Consider the following 19,328-nt stretch of genomic DNA (forward strand, 5'->3'; position numbering starts at 1 on the left):
TGAAAAAAAAAAATGCGTGGAGAATGTTAATTTTCATCTGGTTGAGGAATGTCTAGTTCCGCCAAGTTTTCGACCTTACAAGTTTTTTTCAGGTTTTGGTCCAGTGGGTGAATTGGTTCGTTCTTTTTCAGACACTCTACTATTTCTCTAGCTCGGACCAGCACGTCTTTGTCAAAGCCTATGCTTTCCGATATGTCGAAGGCAAAACTGCTTGAAATTCCTGAGGAAAAATGTAAAAGATCTGAGAGGTACGTATCCAGGATAAGTTGAGTTTACACTTTTGGAGGGTGTCTTGTATTTTCTCACATAGCCAAAAAGTAGTTCAAATGTCTCGAGTCCGATTTTTATTTATATTTTTTATAATCTAATTATTTATGGTATGTATTATTTTTCTATAATTGTTTTATGATACAGTTAAAAATGCCTTAGGTATATTTTATGTAGCGGTGAAAAAAAATTATACATAGCTGTTACAAAAAAAATTATTTGTGTACCTTAAAAAAAAAGATGTTCAATTTGACAAAAGCAAAATTTGTTGGTTTTAAAAACTAGAACATGTACAAGCTGTTCCATTTGTGTTATTATAAAAACGAAAGTTACAGAAAAATATTCCAGAAAAAAATACAGAACCAAATGAATTTTATAAAAATCTCAAACGAATCAACATAGCAAAATATAGTTTCTGCCATCCAATTTTTCTCGAAAACCAAGTTCGGGACATTTGAACTACTTTTTGTTTATCTCCTTATCGGACATGAAAAAAACCCCAAAATGTCTAAATTAACTCACCCTGTATTGGAAACACCAAATGAAAACAGAAATAAGATTATAAAATTTAGATTAATGTAAAATAGTAACTATAGTAGGGGATGAAATATTTTCATTGGGGAATACGAATGTGAATGCACATATTTGAGTTGATATATGCAAATATAAAATCAAATGTTAAAGATAGGTACTAAAAATAAATCAAGAACTTTTACTAATTTACATAAAAGTTAAAATAACACCTGTGAAATACAGTGTACATACATAAAAATATTTCAGGGGTGATTCCGTGGAACGTTTTTAAGAAGAAAAGTTTATATGAACTTACGTTGCAAAATTCTTAATTTCTGGATACAGTGTGTTATAGTTTAAAAAAATTTATTACATTTACTTGTGCAAATATTTTTCAAACACTGACGGAGATACTGGAAAACATAGCCACTAAAAACCTCAGAATTAAGATGTTACTGGATATTTCGGAAATTCGATTAGTATATTTGATTCACAGAAAAAGAATCTCTTCCATTTTATTCCAAAAATAAACTATTTTCAAGTTTATATTTTTTATTTCTTTTTCATTTAAAATAAGAGCTTACCATAAATGAATCTCAAGTAAAATTAAAAAATTACAGAAAAAAATTTAAAATAATATTTTGTTACAAATACTGTTTTAAATACAATGTTGACAATAAACGTTATAAAAATATATTGGGCTAGACTTTTTTTAGAAAATTGAATACCTACTTTTTATTGAAGTTTCTGTAATAACATTGTATTAAAATCGTAGTTATAACAAAAAAATTCTTATAGATCTTTTCTTTGAAGCGAAGAATTTTACAATAATTATTACTGATTTATTAAACTTTTTGGTATTTAGCTAAGCTATAAATACAATTTGGATCCAAACGCACTTATTTTTAATATTTTAATTGTATGATTTTGTAATTTATTAAGGAAAAATAAATATACAACAATAAATTCTTTTAATTTAAACAAATAGAAAACATATTTTGGTTGTATCACCAGATTAATGTTTTCGTCAAAATAAAAATAAACTTTTTTTATAATGAAACACGTTTTTTAAAGAATATTCCTTTTTCATTTACGTATTTGCAATCGCTAAAAATTTGCAACAAAAGGCAAACTGCGAATTTAAAATTTGATGCAAATAATTTGTGCTTGCCCTAGTAATTAGATTTCTAGAGTAAAAAAATACAAATTTAAGTAGTATAATGTTAAATAAATATGTTAAAAGGCAAATACTGTAAGTATTTTTTCCTTTACCTGTTTAAATATACAGGGTGTGCCATTTAACACTCCCGCTGCCAATATCTCCGAAATCAAGAATTTTATTTTAGTTCCGGATACTGGGGTTGTTAGATCCCTCGAATAGCTTCAAATTGCAGTTAGAACTGTTAGTTCAAATCTGTCTGTACAGATGGCGTGGTGATACTAAAAAAATTTTGATCCCTAGAATGTGGAAATGCAGTCCATCTAAAAGCTTGTTAAATTTTTAGTAATTCTTGTAATATAAAGTTTTTCCCAATATTTACTTGTTTTCGAGATATGTCGACTTCAATATGCAATGTATGATATAACAGGAAAATATATTTTTTTATCTAAATCACACCGAGACAAAATATTCTTTTAAAATATTGTTATAATGGCTTTATTCACACAACATATTAACTAACAATAAATTATAAAAACTTTATATTACATAAATTACTCAAAATTTAACGATCTTTCAGATGGACTACATTTCCATGTTCCAGAGATCAAAAAATATTTTAGTAACACCACGCCATCTATACAGAAAGATTAGAACTAACAGTTTTAACTACAATTTGAAGCTATTCGAGGGACCTAACAACCCCAGTTTCCGAAACTAAAATAAACTTCCTCATTTCAGAGATATCGGCAGCGGAAGTGTTAAATGGCACACCCTGTATATTTCCCTCCAACTTACCTTCCGTTACTTTGTACAAAAAGCACAAATTCTTCTCTTCCTTGGCGTGGTCCATCTTCAGATACTGCACTAAACTCGTCTCAGGCATATGGCTAACGATTTGCTGAAAATGAGTCGACACCACCACATGGGGACAAGCCTCTTTCCTTTCCAGAAATTTTTTCATCGCCCCCACGAGAAGAGAAATACCCTCCTCTTCCGCGGTTCCCCTGCCGAATTCGTCCATCAAAATGAGAGACGAAGACCTTGCGGTATTCAAAGCTTGGGTTATCTAAAGAAACATTATTAAAGTCCTATTTTTACAGAATAGACCGATCAAAATAACTCATTTAGAGGGAAAAAAAAAGAAAATTTTTACCTGGACTTTCATACATGGAAATGATAAAGAGGCTTATGATAAACGAAAAAAAAATAAATGCGTGAGCAGGGGCGGCGGAGGGTGGATTTGGGGGGTTCAAAAGTTATGAAAAATTGTACCATTGAGAATTTTGCCAAAAGTTGACGTCAAACAAAAAATTATCCAATATAAAAGTTGTAGATCATGCAAAAATCTACAATTTTTGTAGTGGTCACTTTTTAAGATAATTTCAAAATTTCCGAGAAAAATGCGAAAAACAGGTTTTTTTCTGATTTTCGTTTTTTATTTCTCATTTCCGCAAAAATAATTTAATTTTGACGAAATTTGGTGAAAGTATAGGTCCATTTCTCTATCTTAAATAACTTCAAATTTTTTTAGATAAAAAAATCAAGAAGTTTCTGAGACATTAATTTTTTTCGGCCCGAAACACTTTTTTTCAAAGAAAAATTCTACTTAGAAAAATCATCGTACACAATTCTACCGGTAATAATTTTTTTCGTTTTGACGTATACTTTTTGGTGAAATAAAAAAATTTGTAATCACAGCTCAAAAACATGCTCAAAATTGCAAAAAAGTAAAAAATGACTTGCAAGAATGAATTTTTCAGTTATTGTTGATAATTTGTTTAAATTAAAAAACATTAAAAAACTGATTCACACCATTCAATTCTACGGAAAGAAATTGAAAAAAAAAACTCTCATTGTTTGACCCAAAACTATTTTTATACAGTATTGCTATAAACATAAGTCGAACAGTGAATAAATAAAATAAATAATAATTTTTTTTCCGTAGGATCGATTAGTGTACTTTTTTTTTAAAGTTTGATGAATTCATAAATATACAGTGTGTCCAAGATAAGGATGGGATAGCATTAGGATCTGGAAACGGTAAAAGATACGGGGTGGCTCAGACTAGAAAAAAGTTGTGTTTTTTTATACCTAACAATATGTTGTTTAGAAAGTTTTAAAAATCCGGGTAGTTCCGGAGATATCCGAAAAAACCCGAAATTTTGCTAAATTGTTTAATTTTTTCTGGCTTTATTTGAAAACGAATTCTAAAATAAACTACGTATTTACAATGCCACTTTTTTCGCTCCATACAATGGCGTCAACAATTTTGCAATCCGACGTTTCGTCTTCGAAGGGCCATCATCGGGTTAATTTTTTTAAATAGTCGCTGCTATTTTTACGACAAAATCTAGTCATTTTTAATTTTGAATTAGAGGATACTACTATTGTAAAGTAAAAGTAAACTTCTAACTACTATTGTAAAGTAAAGTAAAAAGTTTTTAGCTTGTTTTAGCTATAAGTTAAAATTTTTCCTGGACGCTTTCAAAATATCTATTGGATGAACTCATAACAGTATAAAAGTCAATACCGCACAAAATATCCAACAATTTTTTACTACTGTTAGCAATACTAATTAGAACTAATAAAATATTTCATAAATTCGTATTATTTTTTTATTAGGTACAACATTTTAAATTATGGATTAAAAAAATTGTTGGATATTTGTGCTGTATTGACTTTTATTATCTCCTCTCTCTCTCTCTCTCTCTCTCTCCTCCAATAGATACAGGTAATTTGAAAGCGTTCAGAGCCGTACTCAGGAAAAAATTTTAATGATAGCTGAAAACCTTTTTAAGCGATTACAGTAGAATATCATCTAATACAGAATTAAAAATGACTAGATTTTGTCATAAAAATAGCAACGATATATTTAAAAAAATTAATCTGATGATGGCCCGTCGAAGACGAAACGTGGGATTGCAAAAATGTTGACGCCATTGGATAGAGCAAAAAAAGTGGCAATGTAAGTATGCAATTTATTTAAAATTCGTTTTCAAATAAAGCCAGAAAAAAAATAAATAAAAATTTCGGGTTTTCGGCTTTCGCGTCAACAGTAGACTTTGTAGTTAATACTTTATATTGCTCAAATCTCAAATCATCCTGAGATAATTTATCATTTGTGCATTTGTAATTCGACTTTTGAGATGTTTATAGCAATACTGTACAAAAATAAAGTTTTGGGTCAAACAATGAGACACAGTTTTTTTTATTTTTTTCCGTAGAATTGAATGAATCAGTTTTTGAAAGTTTTTTAATTTAAACAAATTATCAACAACAACTGAAAAATTCATTGTTGCGTCATTTTTTATTTTTTTGCATTTTTGAGCATGTTTTTAAAATGTTATTACAGATATTTTTATTTCACCAAAAAGTATGTCAAAACGAAAAAAATTATTACGGCAAAACTCTGTATGATTTTTTTAGGTAGAATTTTTCTTTGAAAAAAAAGTGTTTCAGGCCGAAAAAAATGAATATCTCGGAAACTTCTTGATTTTTGATCTAAAAAAATTTGAGGTTATTTAAGACAATGAAAGGTATACTTTCACCAAGTTTCGTCAAAATTAAATTATTTTTGCGGAAATGAGAAATAAAAAACGAAAAATCAGAAAAAAACCTGTTTTTCGCATTTTTCTCGGAAATTTTGATATTATCTTAAAAAGTGACCTCTACAAAAGTTGTAGATTTTTGCATCATCTACAACTCCTGTATTAGGTACTTTTTTGTTTGACGTCAACTTTCGCCAGAAATCCCAATGATACAATTTTTCATAACTTTTCAACCCCCCAAATCAACCCTCAACCGTCCCTCCTCACGCATTTATTTTTTTTGGGTTTATTATAAACCCTTTTGCCATTTCCACTTATAAAAGTCCAGGTAACAATTTTTTTTCCAAGTGTAATTTGGTTGCACTAGAAACAGTGCTGTTGATTAAGGATGACTATTTCCATTAATTCCTTCACCTGGCTAACGTCGATCATAAACGCTGATAATCTAACAGCGGCAGACTCAGTGGCCTGCATCCTAGAGTGAATACTGTGCACGAGGCCGATGTTAGCGTTTTTAGCCGGCAAGTACGACCCGACATGGGCCAAAAAAACAATCAAGGCGATCTGCTTAAGGTACATGGTCTTCCCGCTGCCGTTTGGGCCCGTGATGATCTTCATGCGGCTATGCTTACCACCGGAGTAGAAGCTGTTCTGCTGGAACTGGACAATCATGTGTTCCATAAGAAGGTGCCTGCAGTTTTCTATCTCGAAGGTGCTTTCGTTGTTCAGTTTAGGACGAATGTATGCGTTCTGTGCCGCCACGATTGCCATCGATATTAGACTGTATTTATAAAAATAGAGAAAAAGAAAAAATAAATAAATTTGATTCATAGTTGTCTTTTTCTTTTGCTAACTTACAAACAGAAATTTTTAAGTTTAAGTTAGTTGGGAAAATATAATTCTGACTTGTAAGAGAGAAAAATCTGATATTTTTCTGGCTTATGTCAGATTTCTCTAACGTACAAGTTGAAATCGAATTGAAGACAAATAAAAAGTGTAAACCAACAAAGCTACAAGCACTTCCACGTTACCAAATACCAATAGAGGGACGACAATTTCTAATGGCGCAAAAGTGGAAATTAGTCTGGAATCTACGAAAATTAGCCCAGTTACTGTAGCTGAAAATATAGTAATACCTCCGAATTTTTTATAACTGCATCGGTTTTTCTCAAAATTTAGAATTAGTCTCATCTTACCCCCCACTTCAAAACTTATATATGCGCTAGGTGTGATTTTTGTTCTTAAGGGGTGAAACCCACCCCTTATTGGAAAATAACGAAAAAATACAAATATAAGCGTTTTATGTACCAAATCTTTTTTATTTATGCAGTATGAGTAATTTCATGTGCTATCTAACACGAAACTTAATGTATCCTAAATTTTCAACCCGGAAAAACCTTTAAAAACCACTCCTTTGGATGAAAAAAAATTTTTAGTCATGCATTTTTATCAAATTAAAATTGATTTCTTGAAATGTGCATTCGTATTAAATAAACATTTATTCCCTTCTTATAAAATAATTTTGAATTGATTACAACTTTTCAGCCCTTATTAATTAATACTTTAAATAACTAGATAGATTTCACAGGGTCTAACGACACTTAGAGTGTACGATAATTCAATAAACAAAGAAATCTAAATTAAAAAATTTGATAAATTTTGAACGAATACACTGAAGATGAATTTTTCGAGACAAAACATCTGAATCTGGTTCGGGCTGAGGCAGTACAGCATTGGGGGTCATGAAGGCTTGCAAAAAATCTAATAAAATTTACAGGGTCGTATTTAAAAAAATTAAGTTGATGATGGTCCTGGAGAGACGAAACGTTACATATAAAAATTGATTATGCCATTCGATAGCTGAAATGAAACAAAAATGGATTTCCAAAATTTCGTTATTTTTTCAAATATTTCTAAAAAAAACTAATCATGTCAGCCTTGATTTTTTGGAGACATAATGTGGGTCCCCTGATTACGCAACTTTGCCCCCATTTAAGCTAGTTCGTATCTCTCACCGTTTTCGAGATCCCTGTAACGAGAAGCGAATTTGTAACAGCCTGTGTGTGCGTGTGTGTAGCATAGTGTGTATTATAATATAGTACTGGTATATACAGGTATATAAAAAAAGATCTAAATGCTTCAAAATTCTTGTTTAACCTAAATTTTCTTAAAATTATCACCTATACACGTGTTTATTTTTTTGACGATAACTTTATTACTTTTTAAAATTTTTAATCGCACAAAGCCTCGTTTTGTAGGGAAATGTAAGGGCTATGTGAACTGTTGAGTTGATCTTTTTTAAGCACTTCATTTTTAAGTTTAAAGGGCTGGAAGAGGGTGGTTCTCTCATTCATATGATAACTTAAAATGGCGATATCTCGATTAATATTAATTTTAGAGGAATAAAAAATAAAACAATTTTTTTTTACTCTTGTATTTTTTTCTTACACCCTTTAATTTTTAAGTTACAGCGTAAAAATCGAATTTTTTTCAAAAATTTGAAAAATTAACATTTTCAAAAATTAAGCTTTTTTTCGAAATCATGCTTTGTAAGTGAGCCAAAGACCCAGAACATATTCTTAGAACATAAATGAAGAAATCTGTAAATGGATTGCATTTAATTTTAATTCTGTCGCCAATGGCACTGACTTGTTTATTAATTTTTTCTTAAAAAAAAATGAGACTATCATGTTATTNTTGATCTTTTTTAAGCCCTTCATTTTTAAGTTTGAAGGGTTTAAAGGGCTCGAAGAGGGTGGTTCTCTCATTCATATGATAACTTAAAATGGCGATATCTCGATTAATATTAATTTTAGAGGAATAAAAAATAAGCAAAATCTTCAGCAAAAATAAAGCTAAATTTTTTTACTCTTGTATTTTTTTCTTACACCCTTTAATTTTTAAGTTACAGCGTAAACTTCGAATTTTTTCAAAAATTTGAAAAATTAACATTCAAAAATTAAGCCTTTTTTCGAAATCATGCTTTGTAAGTGAGCCAAAGACCCAGAACATATTCTTAGAACATAAATGAAGAAATCTGTAAATGGATTGCATTTAATTTTAATTCTGTCACCAATGGCACTGATTTGTTTATTAATTTTTTCTTAAAATGAGACTATCATGTTATTTCGATCATATTTCCGTTAATTTTGATTCTAAAGAGTTTTAAAATAGCTCATTTTAAAGGTTCCAATTTAGTTTTTATGTTTAAAAATCCATAACTCGGTTTATATTGCATCTAAAGAAAAACAAAATAATGCCATTAGATTTGTTTTTTATTACCTTTCATTTTGTTCATTACAACTTTTTCGTTATATCCAATGGTTTCAGAGTTATTTGCAAAAAACTGTCCGAAAACAAGCACTTCAGTAAAAAAATCAATATTTTCAATGACGAATTACTCGGAAAATATTGGATTATCCAAAAAATTTTTCGGCATTACCTATATAAGTTTTGTTCCTTGAGGCATACCCACATTCAGTCAAAATTTCACGCCAATCGGTTCAGTTATAAAGAATTCGGAGGTAAAAACCGTGTGTAACTGGACTAAATATGCAATTTATATCTGATAGAAAATATGAAGAAAATATGTAATATCCTAAAAATATGTAATATTTTATAAAATATGTAACAACTTACAACTTGTAAATAGAATTTTTCTCATTTAGAAACAAAATATATGTATTTTTCGACTTATAAGTCAGATATTTCTTTGAAACTCAGAATGGTTATTCTCATTCAAACCTAGAAAATTTCCACTAGTAAGCCCGCAAGAAGTGAAAATTTAAGTATATTTAAAAATAAATTCGACACTTACCAATCCATTAAACCTATTATTTTGAGAGGCTCCCTAATATCTTTATTGTACTTCAAAATGAACCCGGACAACCTCCTCAAGATTCTATTTTCGTGATCTATAATTTCTGCGTTTATATCTCCTAACCGTTTATCCAGCTCTAACAAAATTCATATTAATTTATAGTCAATTATTTTAATTTTTAAATCTTACCAACGCATAAAGGATTTTTATAGTGAATTGTATCTCTCAAGGTGAACTGAAAACCAAACGATGTAATAAAAGATGAATTTTCACTAAAATTAAATCTCGTACCATGAACTGGAACCCAAGATCATGCAACTGTTCCGGGTTACAGTTCGGTTCCCATTCTTTTATGGCTATTAAATGGCCCATTTCGGGTAAGTAAACAACCGCACACTCGTTTATAAAATCCGGTAACTCGTTGGCTGCGAATCTAGCCGCGGCTGTTACGTCTTTAGCGATGTCTTGTTGGCGTAGTTTCTCTAAAAGGTTTAAGTCAAAAATATAATACGGTTTATGCAGAATGTAACTTTAAGTGGGGGTTCTCCAAAATACTATCGAAATGTAGTTAATTTATTAGCGTCGAAATTGTCCAAGAATATTTTTTTAAATATAAAAGTTAAATTCAAAGACTGATGGCGAAAGTAAAATGATCTTACTGGCGTCTAAATTTTCATCCAGCCCGAATCGAACAATGGGCCGACCTCTCTTCTCACCGGCATTGAAGTCTAGACCATTTTCTATGGACTGTTCAAGCCCTAACAGATCAGGAGATACAGCATTATGTAATTCCACCAGCAATTCTGACTTTTCTCTATAGGGTCTGCTGAGATTGTTAATAAAAATAGTATGATAAATCGCCTAGAAACAAGACATTCCAAAATTTATACACAGACGCACACGCACAAACAAAACAAGTTTACAACCTTATATAAGACCTGCCACTCCCTATTGTTAGCCCTGGAGTTCTGAATTCGTGTCAAAATCATCTGAAAAATTATTCATTTAAAATTCGTATTGACTTGCGTTTGTACGGGTTTACGTTAATATCACTGCTCAGCTGTTTGATGTTTTCCTGCAAACTCTCAACGAAGTCTTTATTTCCAGGTTGGAGGACAAAATTAATAAAGTCCAAACGTTTGTTGAGTTCATCCACGTTTTTTATAGGACTTAAAAGGATGCTCCTAGAAAATATCAAGTGTTCCTTGACTCGTTCGTCACTATATTTAAAGTCTGTCCCATTTAGCAAGTCCCTTATTTCCAAAAGGTGTAGTTTATAAAACTTTAGAAAAATATATGGTGAAATTACATATTTTACTTACTTTAAGGTAACTTGCCCTATTTTGCTCTGACAATTGGCGGAAAACAACCTAAAAACGCTCAGTCCTTCCCTACTACTAGACTGCAGACCTCGTTTGAAACTAGCATCGTGGCCTCTCTGAGCGAAAATGTGAAGCGCATTGAAGCTCGCTGCGTCTACCAAAATGTGATCTTTCCTGAATCATAAAACGATGTGGTAGCGTGATAAGGTACCCTGAGGCAACGGGGAAAAATCAATTATCGGGGACCCCCTTCCCCTTTTCTAAATTAAATTCATTCGCGAATTCACAAAGAAGAGATGACGATGTCAAAAACAATACTTATACAGGGTGTTTCAGGATTAAGTCGAAAAACTTTAAGGAGATATTCCTCATAAAAAAATAAGAAAAAAATCAAGTATAAATCTTTTCGAAATATAGGGCTTTAAAGATTTTTTAAAAAATTCGAGTTTTTTAAATAATTTCTAAATGAAGAAGGCTCTTTAAGCCAAATTTCGCATTACACATCTTCTTATAAGATACCATTTTTCCATAGAAGTAGAAGTCCCGCAAGCAACCAGTGGCGGAGTTATGGGGACTCAGACTAATTAAATTATAAAAAAAAATAGTACGGCCTTACTGAAAATAAAAAATGATGCTGTTCTTAGATAGAATAGTTTGTTGTTGACAAAAAGTGTACATTCACTTTTTTTCCTAACTCTTATAGTTTCATGGCAAAATTGATTTTTCGGAACGGTGCTTCTGGATTCCGTCAGTAAACTTTAGGAAGACGTTCCTCATAAAACCTAAAAAAATATAATAAAAATATAGGCAACATTTACTCAAAGGGGAATTTTAAACCAAAGGAACAATCATATTTGGTCCTACCCTACAAGAATCCACGGGCGGTAAGGGAACATAGTTTTCAGCATGAATTCCAATGTAACGTATGGTTGGGTGTGTTGGTCCCTACTTCCTTCCACATCGGTTAAATGCTGACATGTTTACCGAGTTTCTTGAAAATGGTTTTCAAGATCTGTTAGAAGATGATCCGCTTAATACTCGAATGAACAGTTGGTTTCAACTAGATGGTTGTCTTGCCCATTTTGGTAGAGATCCTAAGGAGTGGTTAAACATTAATTATCCCAGGAAATGGATTGGTCGTGGGGGACCTGCAGAGTGGCCCGCACGTTCACCGGACTTGACACCGATGGATTATTTCATTTGGGGTGCTGTTAAACAAAAAGTCTATGAGGTGCCAGTTGATACCCTAGGTCTAAGACAGCGAATAGTCCAAGCGTGTCGCGAATTAACTCCAATTCAGTGTCGATCGGGCACTACCTCCATAATTAGAAGGTGTCAATATTTTTTAAATCATTTCATTTTTGATTCACTTTTCGCTTTGTTTAGGTATGATATTAATTGGTAATTTTTTGGTTGTTTCAATTTGCAAATAAATTTTCATGTATTATTTGCCATCTTATTTTATTTAAAAGTACACAACACAAGTAAATGAAGTGACTACAAACCGCCTGAAAAAATTTAGGGTCGTTACGTTGTCGCATTACGACATAGTCACATTAGATGTTAGGTACTTAAATATTTTTATTGTTTTCATCAACATCATTTTCTTTGTAAAAAAAAACACCCTATATCTCAAAAACGAAGCATCTCCTAAATAATTTTAATACTATTGGTTAAACCCAAGGGAAGGGGAGACAAAAAGGCTTATTTGACTCACACATACTCGAGACTAAGACCAATTTTAATAGGTACTATATTTTTTTAGGTTTTATGAGGAACGTCTTTCTAAAGTTTATCAACAGAATCCAGAAGCACCCAAATCAATTTTGCCATGAAACTATAAGTTAGGAAAAAAGTGAATGTACACTTTTTGTCAATAACAAACTGTTCTATCTAAAAACAGCATCATTTTTTATTTTCAGTAGGGCCGTATTAATTTTTTTTATAATTTAATGATTCGATTTTTTTTTAAATCTTTAACGCCCTATATTTCGAAAATGAAGCGTCTCTGGAAAAAAATGTATGCTTGATTTTTTTCTTATTTTTTTATGAAAAATATCTCCATAAAGTTTGTTGACTTAATCCTGAAACACCCTGTATACAATCAGATAAAGTGTTAAAGCTTCATAGTTAAAATTTTATTTAAAAAATTTCTAAAGAGAAAAATCGTTTGGAATAAAAAAATTGCAGCCAGCCATGCAATATCAAGTGGACCATCGTAATTAGTTCAATTATGAGAAAAAAATTTATTGAAATCCTGCGCCCCACAAAAATTTTAGATAGATATTGTGGTTCTTAATAGACAAAAAAATTATAATATCTACTCATGTACTCCTGTAACTCTTTTTGTTTTGTGCTATAAACATTACATTTTCATAACAGTCGTTAAAGATATTTGGAGAGCTTTTTATTTTACAAAAAAGGTGCCACGATAGGGCGGCCAAAATGTGAGACCCCGGGGCTTTGCCCCGAGCTGCCATATCATCAGTCATATCACTAAAAATTAATACTAATTTGTGTTAACTTACCTCGTCACTTGGTTTATGTGTAAGTACTGCAAATCCTCTTTGTCTATGTTGAAAAAGGCCCAGTTCTTGTCCAAGTATTTAATAAGCGTTCCTACGGCCTGTATAGAGAGACGATGTTCGAAATTGATCAAAGAATGGATGTAGACCTCTCGTTTTACCTCAGAGGGCTCGTCAGCGTTAGACGCTAGGTTCAGTTGGGAAATAACGGCTTTACATATTTCATAAGCTGAAATAATATCACACAATATGCGTTTTCTTTGATGTAAAGGTGAAACGGTATTTGGCTTACTGTACTCTTTGCTCGGTAACAAGAAGAAATTCTCCGGCAAGGATCTTATACTGTCCGAAGTTACGGTGAATTCACCGCCTGTAGTTATCGTATCGATTAACACTTTGATGAAGTTGTCAGCAGTGTTACCGAAACTTAAGACGTATTTAGGTTTGACTTCTCGAAAAAGGCTGGATGTACCCAAGAATTGTGGACCAATATCAACCATTTCTTCGTGAACATATAACTGCGAGGAAATGCTTGAAAAAAGCTCAATGCAAAAAAAAAACTAGAAACTTACCAATTTTTCTTGAAAGTTATAGAAAGCTGACCCAACCTTACCATTTTTGTGTATGACACATAAAATATTTATGGCATCTTCGGGGTCCATTTCCTGTTCCTGTTGGATGTTTTCTTCATCTTTGCGGTTATTCTCCTCACTTTCTTTTCTAGATAATTTAAATAGTGTGGTGCTTCTATACTGACTGGGATTCATGTTCTTAATAGAAAACAATATTTGGAAAAACTCTGCTGTAACTATTTATAAAGTTCTCTTATCAAAAAATATGCAGAACTCATCAGCTTTTAAGAGTTTTGTTGTGATAGGCATTTGTTTTAACTTTCATGGCTACTATAATATTAAAGAGTTTTACCAGTCTGTCAAATCGTAACACCCCTGCTGTATTACAAGGCCAATGTGTTCTAGCTCATTAGAGTTATAGAAAGGCAAATATACTATACAGGGTGTCCTAAATTGCATAATTAAAACGTTACCTGGAGATGAAACTTATCAAAATGAGAAAAAGTTTCCAGAAACATGATTTGGAGAATGATTAGTTTTTTAAAATTTCTAAAAATTATTTTTTTAATATATTCAGTACCAAAAGAGGGATTTTTTTTTATTTTGTGGAAGCCCGTCACCAGACAAAGGTTCGCTGATCCAATTCAAAGGACTCTGTATGTAGGAACGTATATTGTAAAAATTCAAATGAAATATTTTTAAAATCATTTTAATGTCCAAATTTAAAATGACATATAAAACATCACTACATAAAATAAATAGTCCGTTCTTAAAAGATGCGTTAAGTATAATCCAAATTGAAATCATATAGGTTTACGCTTTGAATGAATTTTTTAAAGTAATCAATATAAAATTAAATAATTTTTTTATGCCTTAAAATATATAATTAAATAGGAGCTTATTATAAACTCCTTTTTTAACAAATTAAAAATAAACATTTGTACCTAGCAACTAAAATAACGCGTTATTTTTTTTACAAATGTTCATGTGTCAACAGGATCGTACTTATGCAACTTTATTCGCCACTGTTTGATCAGCCCGTCCCAACCGCGGCGAGAATATTTAACAAATTTATTTGGTGTCTGTGGGTCCTCTCGTTTTCTTTCGTTCCTAAAAAAAAAGGACGTTGTTCGAAGAACAGAAATTCGAATTTAATTTATTTTTAAATGTTACCTCGGCACAGTATTTATGTAATTGTCATATCCTGTGGTGTTTTTACCGAAATCTATTTGCTTTTGCCGCCTTGATAATGTAAGAGGATCACTTTCAGGTTCTAGTGGTTTCGTTCTTTTCCTAAAACATTAACGGTTATAATTTATTTTTTGAGTTCGGAAATATTTAAAAATTATACACAGGACGTAACTTTAAGTTAATTCTGAAATTATTTTTTTTTTAAATAGTCGAGTTTTAATTTGTTTTTAAACTGCATATAAATTCTTGTCTACGCCCTCACTGGGCAGCTCCAGAAACTGAATGTATGTGTACCTTTTTAAATCAACTGGATGAAACTAATAGAAGCACTAGAGGAAAATTACAATAAAGTAATTTTTTAAAAACTGATTGCTTTTGTATGATTGTGACATTTTATTTTAAAAGTCACCAAGTTTCTTTCACGTCGATGCGAAAAAGTTGTAATACTTTAAAAAATGTTTAGATGTTTTTAAAAAATCATAAAGGCCAAAGGTAACCTCTGCATAAATATGACTCCCATCGAAATTACAGCCTGCATAACATCCTTTTTACCTTGGAAGCTCTGGAGATGTGTGTGTCCCAGCCCTTTTTTTAGCTGTTGTTGGTTGACTGTTTAGGGATGTGTCCTCATTTGAATACTTTTTATATGGTGAAAGGCGTGTAAAAACTGATCTCTTAACACTCTTTCTCGACTCATGTTTCGAACCATGTTGCTCCGGGCTACCGTACCCCTGACCAATTTTAAAGTTTTTAAACAATTCCTTATTGAAAGGCGAAGGATTGGAGTCTTCCGTTAGAATATCTGTAATTTTATTTGGAGTATTCAATATTTTACTTTTAAGCTTGTCATCTATATTGTCCAAATAACTCTCCTCCAACATATCATTAGAGTTCTCATTGTAGGAAAATTCTGTTTTTAGTTCTGTCTTTGAAACATCCTCACGTTTTAGTTTTCGTGTCGAATAATCCTCTTCATCTTCACTAGAGAATTGTGATCCTTCATCAGTTTCAGTTTTTATTTCAGTCTTGATTTTTACATCTTCTTGTTGAACACTGTTGGATTTAAATTGGTTCTCATCATAATCTGAATACTCTGGTTCCCGTTTTATAGTCAAACCAGCTGTATCTGCATCCCAGGAATCCTGAAACAAACGGTTAATGTATTTTTTTATAACTCCAACTAGGTACCTATGTAATAGCACAATACATGTCCATTTATCTTAGAACATTACTATTGCAGACAACTGATGAAGTTTTGCACCAAAACAATAAATATTGTCTCTTACGTACATCATCAAAAATTCTAGCATTTTTTAAAGAAGTGTTCATAGAAAGTCTTTTGATATCCATTTTTACCCAAAGGAAAGAACTTGGAAGGTTTAAGTTTTTGAAATTCGTTTATATTAGAACAAAAAATGCACGTCCAATTTTTACAGCACCTCAACGTTTTTACATTGTCAGATAAATTAAAGCATAGCTTCAGCCCTCCTAATATTCAATAATAAAATTTAGCACTGTGCGCCGACAACAATAAACAACGCCATTAAAAAACTAAAAAAGCAGTACGAACAGGGCTGCCATTTTACAAGTGCCTAAAAAAAATTGGTACAGGAACCTGTACTAAATTTCCATCGTTGATTGAAATATCAATATTTCAGATAACATACTGCTAGTTCACTCTTCACGTGACAGTAAATAAAGTAGTGTTTTTTTAAATTCAATTCATTCCCACATTAGTTCTAATTTGTACTAAAAACTTATAACGGTGTACTGCCGCACTAAAACAAGATTGAATTTACTAGATTCAGTACAATTGTACTGACACAGGCAACCTTGAATATGAACTGCATTTCGCGCCTAAAATCAATGTTGGTGCTACATTTAGAATTAGGGAAAAAATAAAATACTAGATTACGGTGACTCGGTGACAGAAAAGCTAAGAAGGAGAAGAAGAATTTAATTTTATTAATTTATTTACATTTTGTTTCCATTTCGTAATTTGTAAATAAGTTTTTATCAGGTATTAGTATTACCTACTACTTTATTTTATTACTATTGAAATGTTAAGACGATGTTGGTTTGAAGATTTGATATTTAGTTTTTTTTTTTTTTTTGAGGAATGAATGATGAAAGTGTGCCTTTATGTTGTTGTGAATATTACGACAAAAATCATGAAAGAAATCATATTTTAGCTTGTTGCTGTAATTGTGTGGACCTGGATGAAGCATTTGACAGGTAATTCAGTCAAATTTACTTAAAAACGAGTAACGATCTTTCTTCTAGTTTAATTACTTCTCGGAGTATATCGCAGCAACATAAATCCGGTATGATGAGTACACTTCAAGACAGGTTGCGGATTCCGTGGCGAGGAGGTGCTAAACAAATAGCATTTGATGCCGCTCTGCCGATATTTATCATACCCACAATGTTGGCATTGGCTTCTGTAAGCCTGTGGTGGACAATATTCTCGTTTACAACCGTCACAATATTTTTGACACTTATTTTCAATTTTTTGATAAAAACTATACCTCACACCAAGTTTTTCTTTGTATGGACCCTCACTTCCATTACTGTTTTGTACATTATATTTGAGTTCGTTGTAATACCGTTCCTGGAAATATTAGTGGAGGAAAATATAGCTCTGAGTATATTTATTTTTGGATTTGTCATATGCTGGTATTTGATGAAAGTAAGAACTAAACATTTAAATAAACTTGGAGTTGGGGATATCGAGTTCGGTAAAATGGGAAGTAGGATACAGAATTGTTCTGTATGTCAGATGAAAATACCAGACAGAGATCATCATTGTGTATGGTTAGTATCACACGTTTTCAAACAATATATGAAAAATACTGCATAAAAAATCTTTTAGGTTTGACTGTTGTGTGGGCAAACATAACCAGTGTTTGTTCATCATGTGTTTGTTTTTTGCCACGATAGCGCTGCTATACAGCTCAAATTTGACGCTGACGTCTGTGTGCCATCCTTTTGTTTTATATAAAACGATATTATTGCCAGATGATTGCTCCGATGTGTACAAATTGTTTGAGTAAGTATATAATATCTATAATACTGGACTGTTCAAGTATTTTGTTACAGATTGGGTATATCCTTTGTATCTGCCCTGTATAGTTTGCTCTTAGCTGTCCTGTTATTTATTCTTTTTTTGCACCAATTGTTATTGGTTTCTCTTGGCATGACGACTAAGGAATGGTATAGTTTACCGTTAACATCAAGACTCTGTTTAGGGTTGACTGCAAAAAGGCCTCAAAACCAAGGATTTCTAAAAAATTGGTCCTCAGTTATTTGTTGGACGAGGAATAATTATGCTATATTAAACGAAGCATAATAAAAAATTATTTTTATCTCCCTGTCTTATTTCATTTAACAAAATACAGTTTTATAAAAGGTAGCAATTATTTTATTATTTATTTTATTTTCAGTTTAGGGAATACTACAGATTTTAAACCCACAACAGTTTCCACTAATTTGTTAATAATAATAATATCTAATATCTTAATCTATCAATTGCATAAAAACCAAAAAAATATAGTTGAACAGAACACAGTACTACAAGATAGACATACGCACACACACACACACACAAAACAGTTCAAATAAAGTGAATTAAAAGATGTGGAATGTGGAAATGAACTAAAATTATGTACATGTACGGAGTGTCCCGAAGATCAGGCCAAAATTTTTTCAAAACCTTCCAAGTAACAAACTGCCTATGAAATAAATAAATATTAAAGTAACGTATGCCAGTGTTTTATCAAATGATTCTCTGACATAAAATTTTTTGCTAGCCTGAATATTACAACTAATTCCCATTTTTTGTTCTTTCTGTTTATTTTAATTCAACTAAACATATTGCTCATATGGAGTGTAACAAATATTAACAATTTCAAAAAATTATATCGGTTTAGATGGAACTAGATGCTTGGTCAATATTTTGACGCTCATCTCTGAGACACATTGCTTTCCTGAAAATTTACCTTGGAAAAAAATCAGTATATTCAGTTATACTCTTGAACTTTAGAAACATCAAATTTGGTAGATACACAGTGTGAATGTACCAAGAACATTAATCAACAGTAAGTAGAGTTCAATTGAAGCATTGTAACTGATTGACAAGGGATTGCAACAATTATTGTTGCAATTTCTTTATGATGCTATGCAAGATTAAAAAGTTCGTAGTTAATTAGGTACTGAAATTAGTTTTAATTTTTCTAATTTTAACATAGTGTCATACGACCCCTACTTTAAAACATTTTTTTAATATTAATGATTTCGTTTCGTTAAAAACGTACAAATTTAAATAGCAAGAGAAAATTATCCCATAAAAGATAATGCAAATTCCTCCCCCCTATGCCTTCTTTCTATGCCCCTTCCAATGTCTATTTAT

The 19,328-nt window shown here is 31.4% G+C and overlaps 3 protein-coding genes across 5 annotated transcripts; 1 reads left to right on the forward strand and 2 right to left on the reverse strand.

Annotated features, from left to right (window-relative positions):
* Positions 1-3: 3 nt before the first annotated feature.
* On the reverse strand, positions 4-14,067 carry LOC108908949 (mutS protein homolog 5-like). 2 transcript variants are annotated; one of them, XM_018713142.1, is made up of 13 exons: positions 13,730-14,067; positions 13,450-13,675; positions 13,161-13,386; positions 10,633-10,806; positions 10,353-10,494; positions 10,237-10,299; positions 9,970-10,171; positions 9,602-9,792; positions 9,500-9,545; positions 9,308-9,446; positions 5,905-6,271; positions 2,738-3,008; positions 4-220 (listed from the first exon to the last, which is right to left on the reverse strand). In XM_018713142.1, exons 1-13 carry the CDS (start codon positions 13,922-13,924, stop codon positions 27-29), a joined length of 2,436 nt encoding a protein of 811 aa, XP_018568658.1. In that variant the 5' UTR covers positions 13,925-14,067; the 3' UTR covers positions 4-26. The 2 variants fall into 2 exon arrangements, with proteins under 2 accessions (XP_018568658.1, XP_018568657.1); XM_018713141.1 differs by having other exon boundaries at positions 13,161-13,675.
* Positions 14,068-14,451: 384 nt separating this feature from the next.
* LOC108908945 (histone RNA hairpin-binding protein) lies at positions 14,452-16,491 on the reverse strand. Its single transcript, XM_018713138.2, has 4 exons — positions 16,211-16,491; positions 15,473-16,062; positions 14,903-15,022; positions 14,452-14,839 (listed from the first exon to the last, which is right to left on the reverse strand). Exons 1-4 carry the CDS (start codon positions 16,268-16,270, stop codon positions 14,713-14,715), a joined length of 897 nt encoding a protein of 298 aa, XP_018568654.1. The 5' UTR covers positions 16,271-16,491; the 3' UTR covers positions 14,452-14,712.
* Positions 16,492-16,848: 357 nt separating this feature from the next.
* Positions 16,849-18,285, forward strand: LOC108908943 (palmitoyltransferase ZDHHC23). Of its 2 annotated transcripts, none has more exons than XM_018713136.2 (5): positions 16,849-16,940; positions 17,113-17,155; positions 17,204-17,734; positions 17,793-17,969; positions 18,020-18,285. In XM_018713136.2, exons 3-5 carry the CDS (start codon positions 17,247-17,249, stop codon positions 18,267-18,269), a joined length of 915 nt encoding a protein of 304 aa, XP_018568652.1. In that variant the 5' UTR covers positions 16,849-16,940; positions 17,113-17,155; positions 17,204-17,246; the 3' UTR covers positions 18,270-18,285. The 2 variants fall into 2 exon arrangements, with proteins under 2 accessions (XP_018568652.1, XP_018568651.1); XM_018713135.1 differs by having other exon boundaries at positions 16,922-16,940; positions 17,038-17,155.
* Positions 18,286-19,328: the final 1,043 nt, after the last annotated feature.

This window comes from Anoplophora glabripennis, unplaced genomic scaffold, assembly GCF_000390285.2.
Source record: "Anoplophora glabripennis isolate ALB-LARVAE unplaced genomic scaffold, Agla_2.0 scaffold373, whole genome shotgun sequence".
NCBI lineage: Eukaryota > Metazoa > Arthropoda > Insecta > Coleoptera > Cerambycidae > Anoplophora > Anoplophora glabripennis.

Excerpts from the sequence above, each read along its gene's own strand:
- LOC108908949 (XM_018713141.1), bottom strand. The coding sequence starts at position 13,924 with ATGAATCCCAGTCAGTATAGAAGCACCACACTATTTAAATTATCTAGA. Across the intron at positions 9,447-9,499 it reads TAAAAATCCTTTATGCGTTG|AGCTGGATAAACGGTTAGGA; the intron begins GTAAGATTTAAA and ends GAATTTTGTTAG. Across the intron at positions 221-2,737 it reads TTTGTACAAAGTAACGGAAG|GAATTTCAAGCAGTTTTGCC; the intron begins GTAAGTTGGAGG and ends ATTTTTCCTCAG.
- LOC108908945 (XM_018713138.2), bottom strand. The coding sequence starts at position 16,270 with ATGGATATCAAAAGACTTTCTATGAACACTTCTTTAAAAAATGCTAGA. Across the intron at positions 15,023-15,472 it reads ACATCTCCAGAGCTTCCAAG|GAAAAGAACGAAACCACTAG; the intron begins GTAAAAAGGATG and ends TTAATGTTTTAG. Across the intron at positions 14,840-14,902 it reads TACATAAATACTGTGCCGAG|GAACGAAAGAAAACGAGAGG; the intron begins GTAACATTTAAA and ends CTTTTTTTTTAG.
- LOC108908943 (XM_018713135.1), top strand. The coding sequence starts at position 17,040 with ATGAATGATGAAAGTGTGCCTTTATGTTGTTGTGAATATTACGACAAA. Across the intron at positions 17,156-17,203 it reads CTGGATGAAGCATTTGACAG|TTTAATTACTTCTCGGAGTA; the intron begins GTAATTCAGTCA and ends TCTTTCTTCTAG. Across the intron at positions 17,970-18,019 it reads GATGTGTACAAATTGTTTGA|ATTGGGTATATCCTTTGTAT; the intron begins GTAAGTATATAA and ends ATTTTGTTACAG.